The 13,161-nt window shown below is 39.1% G+C and overlaps 1 protein-coding gene across 2 annotated transcripts in view; it reads left to right on the top strand.

The window, feature by feature from the left end:
- Hhip (hedgehog interacting protein) overlaps positions 1-9,457 on the top strand; it is a 90,413-nt gene extending 80,956 nt beyond the window's left edge. The window contains exons 12-14 of one of the 2 annotated variants that reach the window (XM_029480876.1): positions 795-943; positions 3,396-3,524; positions 8,876-9,457. In XM_029480876.1, the coding sequence (XP_029336736.1) occupies positions 795-943; positions 3,396-3,524; positions 8,876-8,904 (307 nt within the window). In that variant the 3' untranslated portion in view covers positions 8,905-9,457. Of the gene's footprint in view, positions 1-794; positions 944-3,395 lie in introns of both variants that reach the window. The other variant, XM_021170103.2, reaches the window with a different exon arrangement.
- Positions 9,458-13,161: the final 3,704 nt, after the last annotated feature.

The raw sequence follows: 13,161 nt of genomic DNA, 5'->3' as shown, positions 1-13,161 counted from the left end.
GAGAGAGAGAGAGAGAGAGAGAGAGAGAGAGAGAGAGAGAGAGAGAGAGAGAGGAGAGTCTAGGAGACTCTGCCCCCAAATGCAAGTTGTAAGTTGTTAGCAGAAAGAAGAGCAGCAATGTGACTAAGCAACAGAGCATAGAGCACATCTAATGTGCTCAAGGGCCTGGGTTTGATGCCATCAACCATTAAAAAGAAACAGAGAGGAAAAAGAAGGGATCAGAGCATATGATGATGTCACCAGCCCTGTGATATTACAGTGAGTGATCCCCCAAAAACACTGGATCTGGAACAGAGGGAAGCCTTAAAATGTGTGTGCCCTACTACTTTTAAGATTACAGTGTGAGGATGAACAAGCCTCATGTCCTGTGGAAAGGTGAGAGGAAGGAAGTGATTCAACAAGGTTGATCTCTGGTCCCCACAAATGAATTACGGCATGTGCACACTCCTCACACACGGTGCACACATACACATAGGCGCACACACACATACCATAAAATAACATTTTGAAATATTTAAAATTACAGTTTCTAGATGTTCTAGCTACCAAACACAAAAGAGTCATATTATTATATCTATCTGATGATAATTTTATGAAGAATTTTGATGCTGAAAGTTTCTTAGACTACTTCACATCACTGGCATATTTTTCTGTTCTGAAGTTGTAAGTTCACTGAGTCACTTAAAGATCTCTTTTGGTAACAGACATTCTCTGTAAGCTGTAAGACCACCAAATTTTATCCCATACTGGTTCTCTGGCTGATGTGCAATGTCAACTCTTGTTTTGGGGTGCAGACCTTTAATGCCTGAGGAATGCAGAGTCACAGTTCAACCTGCCCAGCCACTGACCTCGGATTGCTCCCGGCTCTGTCGAAATGGCTACTACACCCCCACTGGCAAGTGCTGCTGCAGTCCCGGCTGGGAGGGAGACTTCTGCAGAATTGGTTAGTATCTGTGTTACCACTCAGACGACTGACAATGGTCCGTGGGCACTCAAGAAGTTAGCATCACCTGTTTGTAGAGTCATCTAGTGTGCAAGTGGCTAACACTATGCAATGCCTCATCTGGCGTTAAAAATGGAATCTTTCCCATCTTAATGGTGGCTGTTTACATATCTAAGTTAATCATAGGCATAAAAGATGTTTAAATGACTGAATCCTTTCAAAAAAACAAACAAGCAAACCAGCACACCACAGCCCTGTATTTGGCGCATTCACAGCAGCCAAAGACTTAGTGTTTGCCCAGCCCCTGGCCAAGTGCTAGCATTTTCCAGACACCCCATAAATGCTCTCTCTGGCTTCACTGTTTGCATTGTGCTGTGGCACACTAGGAGCAGGGCTTTTCCACGGGTATTACTAAATCAAGGGGGAAATGCCATGATCTGGACACATATTACAAGAGCTTTCTATTTTGCTCCACTCCCGAGTGAGCCATCATGAAGGTGTGCAGCTTCTCCGAAAGAGTCAGGGAGGTCTGTGAGGTTCTTCTAGCCCTTCATGTGGGATGCCCTCAGTTTTGTACCATGTTAAATTGTAATTGGTGCAAAGTTTAAAAAATGGGTAAATTTAGAAACTTAAGGAGTTTAAGATTATGTTGATGATAGAAATTCAACAATGAGTGTGCACGTGTTCGTGAGAAGTGGTTTCCGTTTCTACTGTTTCACACATTAAAGTATAACCTACTGATGAAATCTCAAACTCCAAATTAATATTTAATCGTGTTCTTGGCTCATAAATACTGCTTTTAATTTTTAAGATGTATTTGTTTCCAAATATAATCATGGCTTGTCTATCTTGCATATTGCCTTACAGATACAGTCAATAGTTAAAGGTCATAAAGACAGCACATGTTTTAAGCTTAAATTGCTTCTGCTGTTTAGTAATATTGCTAACATCTAATTAGGACTAGCACTCAAAACATAGGTGAGCCATACAAAGCCATAAATCATCATGCTCTAGATAGTTGTTCAGAATAAATACATACACTCCAGGACCAATTCTATCTCCTTTTTGGTCAGTGGAGCATAAAATTAATCAATGTACAAATGTAATAGTAGTCACATATCTATTATCCTCTGCTTCTCCTGGTGTTTGGCAAAATATATCCTCTTATCTCATTGTTTGTCTCATAGAGAATCCACTCTGTTGGTTTTTTTGCACTTTGCCTATCTTCTATACCCCCTCAAACAAATGTCAGTTAAAAAAATACTTTCTGAATGCCATCTTGGGATAACACGCTCAAACTGAGGGTAAATACATTATGTTAAGTCCTGCTGTGCTCTACAATGTCTTAATATATATTCATCACAATCACAAACATTCTTTCATTAGCTTGTTGTGTTTCAACAAAATCTTCTCAATTAAAATTTTCTCCTGATTAACTTTAAATATTTTTCAGTAAATATGAAAAAAAGCACTTTATGAAATTAATCTGGGATGTTTTCAATGAAGAATCTTATTTATACACCCAGATGGTTCACACATCTTCCAGAAATTTGAAGGAGAAAATGCTTTTCCCTTTTTTTGTACTTTCTTTTCCATGGGTCAGTCCCAAAACCATGAGTTTTGAGTACTGTTACCTGAAAACAACAAACGTGATTCTGATTCCTTAAAGTACAAAGAAATGTATTCAAAGGATTCGATTGTGTCTGTGGTGGCTCCACCCTCAGGTTCATCAATAAGTGATTAGTTAATGAATAATCCAAATTCTATGTCTCTGTATCATTTTAGCAGTAAATCTTTACATTCTTTTCCTATATGGTAGTAGTAAAAATGATTCCCTAAGGAGCTTCCCTGCTGTAAAATGGCCCCAAAGAGCATTGCTCAGAACTTCATCTGCCAGTCTCTTGCATTAGGCCCAGGATGGGCTTTGGGGCATAATCACAAAGCCATGTGTTTGGGGCACCTCCTAAAAGCATAGGAAAGTGGGGACCCCAGGGAGACCAGATGCAGGATAGCTTATGCAACTCCACTCCCAAAATGACCTTCAGTGTCACACTGGACCTGCTCTGATGAGGGGCTTCTTTCTCAAGGCCAACTTCTCTCCTGTGTGCTCCTCCCTGCAGGAATGGAATTGGTTGTGGGTTGAAATGCCTTGTGAAGCAGGGGTTGAAAGAGCTGACATCATTGTGTTAGAGTCGGTTCTGCACATCAGAGATAGTTTCTCATGCTCTCTGCTTCTTAGCCTGCTGACATCTGGATGTTTAGCTCGGTCCCTGCCCTTAAAATACCTTGTGTCTGCAAACCGTTTTCACACTTCTATATTCTCTGTCCAATCATTTTGTGACGGTCTCCCACCTTCTTTGCCCACCTTTACTTATCCATCATTAACTTGATCACAGACATGGTGGCTTCGGACGTGAAGTTTAAGTGCACTGTGTTGTTTTCTTTCTTGCAGCCAAGTGTGAGCCAGCGTGCCGTCATGGAGGTGTCTGTGTCAGACCGAACAAGTGCCTCTGTAAAAAGGGCTATCTCGGTCCTCAATGCGAACAAGTGGACAGGAACGTCCGCAGAGTGACCAGGGCAGGTATCCTTGATCAGATCATTGACATGACGTCTTACTTGCTGGATCTCACAAGTTACATTGTATAGTTTCTGGGACAGTTTGAGTATATCTTTCCAGTGGGCATTTATTTTGACCTTGTCATTAAAAAGAGAGACTGTCCTTCTGCTACACACTCCTGTGATTTCATTTTCATTTAGTAATTTAAAAGCAATTTTCAGAAATGTACAGATCTCAGCATGTATGTTGGCACATTTCTTCACATCTGCATACACACGCACAACCCCAAACTCGAGGTTGTATAACAGAAGGATTTTTGTTTTGTTTTGTTTCTACTTGCTGGTATGGAGTACTTTACACAGAAGTTCCACTGCAAATTCGTCACAGAGTCTTTTATGGCATTGGAAGATATTCTTTTACATTTCAGGAAATTCTGTCTGTAATTACTAAAGTTGACCTTAGTAGGGTTTTGAAATGTTCTTGTGCAATGTGGTGGAAGTATTTTTATATTAAAGGTCTATAATAAGAGAGCATGTTTCCCAACTCCTTGGTGAATTTCTGAACAAGCAGCTTGATGTAAGATTGTAATCTTCATTTCTGTTGATATATCTGATTACAGAACGTTGTGCACTTAGCTTTTTATTTGACAGAGCAATCTGATTACTTCAGCTTAGTCTCAAGATGGTTTTCCAATGTTTTATGATTAAATCAGAACAACCTATTTGAAAGAGCAGTCTTCAGGAATGAGCTGCTTCTATTGTATATTTTGTATAACAATAGGCTCTGGGTTTCTGTTACATATTTATATTTTTTATTTTATTTTTATAATATAGACATCACCTAGATGAGACACCTTTACCCTGTCCTGTAAAATACTAAAGTTACGTTTTCACCAACTCAATTGGAAAGAAGGGGAGTAAGGAAGCAAACAGCCTTTAATGTGCTGTGGATCTAATGTAGCAATGTGTACTTGTGCCAACATGTAGTCACTCCCATCAGATGAGAAAGCAAGAAAGCAACCAGTTTTTATAAAATTCCAGCATTGCATGCATGTAAAGTGCTTTCACCATAGCAAGAATATCAGAGTCTGTGAGATTAAAAGGCTACAGTGTGTGCTCTTAATCCATCCTCCCTGGAGAAGAGCTTGCTCCTTCACAGCCAACCCAGGCTGTATATAAGCTGGTCACATGTATGGATTCTTATGATCTTCATTCTTGGCAAATCTGACTTCTAGTGCATACACTCCTTTAGGTCTCTGTGACAATACCCTTTGGTTCTTGCCTCAATAAAATTTCTACAAGTGTTCTGTTCATATTTTCTTAGAGAAATGATGTGCCCTAGCTTTCAATTGCAAGAGTCTGACAGACATTTTTCTTAATGGTTTTCCATTTGCCATCTCTCTATGTTAGGATTTAACAAAGAATTTTTGTACTACTGACATTGGACCATGATAAGTGCACACTCTCAACCATAGCATTCATTCCTCTGGAATCCAAGCTGTAGAATCATAAAAGTGTGCAGTGCACACACCTCTTCCTCCTCAGGAATATGGCTCAACAACAACAGTGGTCTCCCAGCTAGGAGCCCTCTATGGTCTTAGAGTGAGAGAGTTGCAACTCAAGCACAGGGTGCATTTCTAAGGAATCCACACTGTAGAATATTTGTTGGGTCCACTGCTCCTGTCTTCCATATTTGATTGCTTGGGTTCCAGTGACCTCATATGAAATAGACGTGGGTTGGGAAATCTTGGTACTTAGGGAACAATTGCCTGCATTAAAAGGTGCTTGCATAATTTTGCACAATTTAGATTCAATTGACAGTCTATTCAAAGAAGTCTTGGGACTAAATGAGCATGGAGACCAAATTGCCCTCTTACCCTAGAAAAGAGGTGGTCCCTTCTGGTTTTACCAGCACTCCATTGGCCCGACACTGTGACAAATCTTGCAGTGAGTCATGCAGTAGCCTTCATCTGTAGGTTAATAGTCTTTTGTCTCTGTTATTTTCTCTTCCTAGTCTTTTAACCAAATTCCATTACAGAAAGTCTTACAATTAAAAATAAATAAATAAAAGGAAAAATTACCCTGGCAACCATTTTTGTGAGTGGGCCTTACTATCAAACCATCCCTTATTCAGTGTGGGTGACATTGACAGACTGTGAACTTCTCATGAAGAAGCCAGCTGTCTAAATTTGTCAAATTGTACACTTTTATTGCACGTACTCCCATTCATAGTTTGAGTAAAAACAATAAGGATGCCTCTAGAAAGTCAGCAAAAGTCTTAAAACCCAAGAGCTTCTTTTTATATCTTTAAAAGAGAAGATGCTCCATTGGCGGATGCTCTTCTGCAAATAACTTCGGCTAAGATGACCAGATCCAGAGCTGTTTTACATAGACCTTTCCCGAGTGAAAAGTGACTTCAAGAAGCACCCGAAGTTACTGCCTTTTCTATAAGGAACTATTAAAATGAAAGAACAAATTATCTTTAAAGACTGTGACCCATGGATATGTAACCCAAGCAAAGAAAATCACTAGAATCCTTTCTTTCCATCCTTAGGAGAAAAGTAGATAGCTATAACTGGTGGATGATGGTGTGACTATGTGACCAATTCCAAATTTCTCTTTGACCTTGAAGTTGATTTTTAATTGATCATAAGCAGTTTGTGAGAGACAGATGGGAATTGTTTAAAAACCATGAGCTGAGAAAAAGAACTATTTAATCATTTAAAAGTACAAATCTACCCATCTAACAAAGCTGATGTGAATGACAAAGGAGAAATAAGCCATGTTTAGTATGCCTGCCCACTCTAGACTTTCGGCTTTGGGTACCAGCTGAGTAGAAAACCACCTTTCTACCTGTCTTGGTGCAAAGTTCTGGCCTGTTTCAAAGCACATAAAGCAATGATCCAAGAGCTAAATTGGCGTCTCATTAAGATGTAAAAGAGAGATAGTTAAGAAATTCCAATGATAGCAAAGGTGCTTCAGGCCATATCTCTATTAAAACACTATTTAAGGTATTGGAAAACACTTCCTAAGCTTCGCTCAGAAGTTTCTACCAGTTAACTGATCAATTTCATAATGGATGGGCAAAGAAAATCTATACATGTTTATAAAACCCACCAAGAAAACTATTTCTTTACCATATGCATGGCTCTGAATAGTCATGACTTCCTTAGTTATTGTTTTTGGGAATTGTTATAGAATAACATACTGTTATTTAGTATCTTTGTTTCTGGCTTGTTTTATTACCTGAACCACAAAGTATACAGCAAATCTACTCAGGGTGAGAAATGAGGTCAGACACTGAACCTGAGGTCTTTCAAAGTACATGCTAATCCAAGATCTTATGCGTTTCTCTGTTGTCTCTTGGCACGTGAAAGAAACCCAGTTTAAGTTTTTAAGGGGGAGGAAGTATATCAGCGAGGTTTGTGAATGGTACATCAGCTTACTGTCTGAGCATCTGTCTAGAATGTTACCTAAGGCTCCACACCCTACCCTTCTCTGTACCACCACTCCTATCTCTCTACCTGTCTCTCTTTGAACCTCTTCCTCTTCCACTCTCCTGTGTTTTATCTTGGCAGACACATCATGTCTGCCAATCATGAAGTTGTCCTAGAGCAGATGCCAGGACATTTTGTTGTTGGTTTTTTTGTTTGTTTGTTTGTTTTCTGTTCCAGAATCACATTGACTCAAAGTTAGTATCACTAAGAAAAGTAGAGAAATAGCTTTCTAGGCTAGAGTAACTCTTAAAGAAATGACAAAAAGTATACATGTCTGCCAGCATAGGTGCTTCATTCTGGTCTTCCAGCAAAGTTACAGGAAAGATTAGGACAGTTAGTTGCCCTAGTACAGAGCTTGACCTGACAGGAAGGATGGCCCTAGCTAGTTCCTACCAAAGTGATGACCATCTCTATGGAATCTACTTTGAGGGAAACTATTCTACATCCATGTGGAAGAAAATTAGTCCCTTGGTAATGGTGGCCTCAAACACGTTTTCCTTTATTGATTCCTTGCATCAATAAAAAGCCTTATGCCTAAAACTTCTCATTTGTTTTTGTCAGTCAACAACAAAATTAAAAAGAAAATCAACATGGTATCAATTCAGCACTCATCCTAAGGTAATCATTCATGTACACCACAAAGTAAGATATCATTGTTTATTTCAGTTTTTCCTTTTTGAATATGTATTATTTATAGATTCAAAATAGATATATCCATATACTGACAAGTGAACATCCCATATATATTGTCTGCTGGCTATCATTTTTTAAATAAAAAGAACATTTTATCATCTAATATATGTATATATATCATCTATTATATACATATAGTATATACATATGTGTGCATGTATACATGTTTATATGTATATATGTGTGTATATATGTGTGTGTATGTATATAATATATAATATATACATACATACATTAGGGAAAATGAAATAGGTAGTGATGGGAAATTGATAGTGGCCAAATATAAGCTTTTTCTTTACAGTTAGAAGTTCAGTCTTGAACATTTCTCTCTGTACTGAAAAATAACTAGTCAGTAGTTTCCATTCATATGAATAAGGTATGATTAGACTTGGTATGGTCTGTGCCAGAACAAACATCGGATATTTTTTTACTCCATAATCTTAAAATCTGAGGCATGACTTTCCTGGAATGAACTAAGAATCCATGTTCATAGGGTTCATTTCATAATATTATTTGTGATAAACTAAACTGACAGCTTTATGAGAGATCATATATCCCCATATCTTATTCTAGTCAGAGGATGTGTGTGAACATGAGTGGCACTAAGAACCATGAAGTACTACGGTGGGTAATACTGAAGTAATGTGGAATTTTAGAAACAAGATGCCCTAAGACATGCTACAACAGACTACTATTTGAAACGAATCTATCAAATTGCAATGAATATTTTATAGAATTATGACCATGAGCATGAAAGACTTCTAGTAGGAAAAGCTTGTGTCTTCTTGGATTTATCTGTGATTGGTTTGTTGGTGATTGGTGTTGAGTTTTGTGTTTTGCTCTTCTCAGACATTTCAGTGTTCCAAATTGTTCATTTCCTTCAAGCTGTTGAAATTTAAAGCAGTCTGTTCATAGTCTTATAAGATTACGAGAATCTTATAAGATTCAGAAACAATCCATCCTCAGGTTCCTGTTAATACACTAATAAGAGGCAGAAGGAAGAGCCCAGATGCACATTTAAAGGATCAGAATTAGCATAGACACTGTTACAATTTCTAGACTGTCCCCAGAAATTAATATGTGTAGGTACTGGCTCATAGGACCTTCTTGAGTTTGCACTAATCTGGCTCACTAAATCAGTTTGTAAAGACATGCAGTTTTCCTTGATTGGTCCTCTACTATTCAGCCCCCCATGTATTCATTAACGCAATATAAATGCTGAAGTGCCTCGCATGACTTCACACTGTAGAGAGGGGAAGGCACCTGCAAGGGCAGCACCGGAAGCTCACTGGGATGATTGACACGTTGGAGGCAAAAGAGCACATGCAACCGGCTCCAGCTTGGCTCAGCTTTAGATCCAGGAGTTTACAAGTAGTACAGATGGCCTCAAGTACATCTGTGTGTATTTGTACATGTGCACACACCCATGTATATATATTTATCTATCTGTACAAACACTACATATGTATACACACTATCTATGTAATATATAATATATGTATAATGCATATAAATTCTAACAAGTGTATTTGTGTTATCTTTAAAATAGAACAATTATATCTTGAGATGGTAAATGCAGAGAATTGGCTTTATTGTTGATCTGTGGATTTAATGAATTTTTTAGGTGAAAGGATGTTTTAAGTGTATAATTTCTTTTCTTAATTTAATATATTTATGTAAATGCATGCCCGAAATTTGATTAGATTGGCTGTTTTTTTGTGTGTGTCTTAACATGATCAAATGTATTAAACTTTATCTTATGACTTCATGTTCTTGTGCCCTTTTAAAATTTGTTTTTATTTTAAAATTTAAAAAGTTCCTCCTAAATCTTCAGACTAGTTACACAAACAGTAGTTTTGCAATATTCTATATTCAATCTACTTCTAAACATTATTGTCTTTTGTCATTGTTCATAGCTAATTTTAATGTTTTCCACCCAAACATTATGCAGGGGCCTGAAAAAGTAGGAAGGTGGTACCCCCAGCTTTGTGACCTTGGCATTGGAATCCCACTTTAATTTAAGCAAAAGTACTTGTCAAAGTCTGATCAGTAGAGCTAGAGAGACGGTTCAGTGGGTTTCAATGCCCTTTTCTGGCCTCCACAGGCACCAGGCACAAGTGTGGTGCATATATACACATCCAGGAGATAATCACACAGGTTTTTAAAAGCCTGGCCAGTGGATATGAACGTATATTAGAAAAGCCATCTGCTTCCACCCCAACCCTCTTATGTTCTTAAATAAATGTGCCGCACCAGCTTCCTGAAAGGAAAAGCAGTCTGTAAAGTGTTATTTCTACCAGAAGAAAATGTATGGCAAGGTCTACTCACAAAGCAGCACAGAATTGAGGTTACTACCCAGAAGTCTAGGCAAAATGACATCAGGATAGCATCCTTTACCTGGTTCCCATCGGGACCTGGGAAGCACCAGAGGCCTCCTTAGGTCACTTCCCTTCCAGCTCTTAGAGCATACCTCCATGCCTCAGCCTACACAACATCCCTGATTCCTGCATATGTCTGCCACATTTTGAATCCCTGACAGAACTAAAAGACTTACTGCCCACACAAGTGAAACAAAAATGCATACATATGGCTAGAGATGGAAGCATTCTTGCTTTCTCCAATTTCTCTGGGTTCCTCCTCTGTCCACTGTTTCGCTTCTCAGCTTTACCATCAAACCAACTCCTTGTTTGAAATTCCCTAGATCGTGAACATCTGAAGTCGCTTCCACACCCATTTTAAAATTCTCAGTTGATACATACATTGCAGAAGGGTGAGGAGAGAGATGGTGCTCCACAAATGGAATAGGGTGTGTCAGGGCAGGGGTGAAGCTAAGCTGTAGAGGGCTTACCTAGCATGCACAAGGCCCTCCCTGGACTTCATCCCCAGCACCACAAAAAGATAAGAATAGACTAAAAAAAGTACACATGCTCATATATACACACACACTCATACACACACACTCACTCATATATATAGTCATACACACAGATACACACACTCATACATACATGTACTCACATACACTCTTATAAACATAAAGACATACGCACACTCATACACACCCACACACATACATACACACTCATTCTCACACACACTCACTCATATACTCAGTCATATACACACAGACACACACACTCAGATACACCCACATTCATATGTACAAACTCACACATACTCATTCATACATACACTTACTCACACACATACAAGCACTCATATACACACATAGATACACACACATACACACACACCCAAACAAAGGACATTTAAAGCTGATGTCCTATTTCTTGGTAAATACAATGTAAAATACCAGCCTCAAGTTAGTATCTCATTTAAAATTTACCTTTTTTTTTCTATTTAATACCCCAAAGAGGGATCTCTAGAGATTAAGTTGTACCATCCTTCAAAGAAATTAAAGAATTAAAACAACAAAAAAGGGAAAACACTGTGGATGAAGTACTTCAAATGTGGTTTCATAATTTGATTTATAGCTCATTCCTATGCAGTATTTTCTATAATTAACATAATTTAAAAGGGCAGGGGACAGGGAAAGGGAAAGGAAGGCTGGGTTGGCAATGACTGTCAGAGCCACTCCTTTGGGGACTGTGCCAGCATCAGAAGCCACTTGAACTCATTCTTGTCATTTAAAAAGGTGCTGTCAGATCCCTTTGACATATTTACAACTTTGTAATTAAGACCCCTTGCTACAAAATCCATGTGCTTCATGAAAAGCAACCTAGCTTCTTCTCATGGACACATCTCCATGATGTAGACCTACCGAAAGCTATGCATGCCAGGAATAACGGCAAGGACCCTGGAGTAAGGCTGTGCCATGCAGATATTAGGCTTGGGTCACTAATTGATTCCTTCTCACTACACTTGGAAATCAGCTTCCTTCTGCAGGGGCAAAAAAGGTTCCTTCCAAGCTGGCAGAGAGGTATCTCAGTAGGCATGGTACCAGTTACTCAAGCAAGAGAACCTGAGTTTTGATTCCCAACACCAAATAAAAGCTCAACACAACAGAACACACTTATAACTTCAGCGGGGACCACCTGATCATGACCAGCAAATCAAAACAAAATAGGCAAAACTTCAAGCCTCAGGTTCAGTAAGCAACTCTGTTCCAATAAATAAGGCAGAAAGACAATTGAAGATGAAGAGTGTCAGCCTCTGACCTTCACACATACCCTTGAAGCCAAGCTTACTCCCCCAACACACACACACACACACACACACACACACACACACACACACACATTATGGGGCATCCTTATTTGTCTTCCCCTTATTTCCAGCCTCAGCCCCTCATTTCCAGTCCCTTCTTGTGGGTCTGTTGCTGATGTCTCGGATGTGTTCTCTGAATTTGTTGCTGTTGTTTCTCTCAGCCTAGAATGGCTTCTTTTTATATCCTTTTAGGTCCTGTCATGTCTAATCCATGCCACTTATTTCCTCTGAGTTGTCAGGGTGTGGTCACAGAGCAGTGGTGATTCTCTCCATAGTCATTCTTGTCTTCTTTGCCTCTGTCAGTCACAACAGGTCAGAGAAAGCTGCAACAGAAGATGCCCCTAATGACCCAAACCCTTCCCTATGCCCCACCTCTTAAAGCCTCTACAGGCACTCACTTGCACCAGACTAAGAAGAAAGCCTTTCGCTTGAACGCCTTTCCAGATCTAAACCACACCGAGGTCTAACTTTAAGTTCCAGGGTTGGGCCTTGCAAAGTAGAATGTGTGATGTACTGACTTATGTGTTGATGACTGTTCTCAGGATTCTGGTTCTGTGAGAGATTGTCACCACAGTGCCACTCTTCTTACTGATATGAGCCCCCAAACAAATGCAGTATCAACGTCCTGGAACTATCCCAGCCCTTGAGCTAATCTCAAGCTGGGTTCCTAAAGTAACATGAATGATCTGTCAATAAAGATTAGTTTTAAGCTGTGTCTGTTGTGCCAGCTGTATGTAATAATGAGAAGGATTCTTGCTAGGAAAAAAAAAGTTAAAAAGAAAAATATCACAAATTAAGATGCTTAAATGGAAATGGATAGCTTGAAAAAAATAGAAGTTACACTTCTGAATATGACTTGATTTTCCTTACAAAATATTTTAATAAACCTTATTTCTTAGTGCAGTTTTAGGTTCTTAACAAACCTTAACAGAAGACACAGAATTATCTCTTAAGCCCCTCTCCGTACATGTGTGCTGCCTGTGCCAATATCAATGCTTACATTCCAGAAGCTCCCTTCCACAGTGCATGTGACAACTGACATGTATCCACAGTAGCATACTGTACCTCCCCATCCATGTATCCACAGCTACATACTGTACCTCCCCATCCATGTATCCACAGCGGTATACTATACCTCTCTATCCATGTATCCACAGCCACATACTGTACCTCCCCATCCATGTATGCACAGCCACATACTGTACCTCCCCATCCATGTATCCACAGCCACATACTGTACCTCCC

The sequence above is a fragment of the Mus caroli genome, chromosome 8 (assembly GCF_900094665.2).
Source record: "Mus caroli chromosome 8, CAROLI_EIJ_v1.1, whole genome shotgun sequence".
Lineage (NCBI taxonomy): Eukaryota > Metazoa > Chordata > Mammalia > Rodentia > Muridae > Mus > Mus caroli.
The sequence above is the reverse complement of the archived record's forward strand: the minus strand, read 5'-3'. Positions and strand labels throughout refer to the sequence as shown.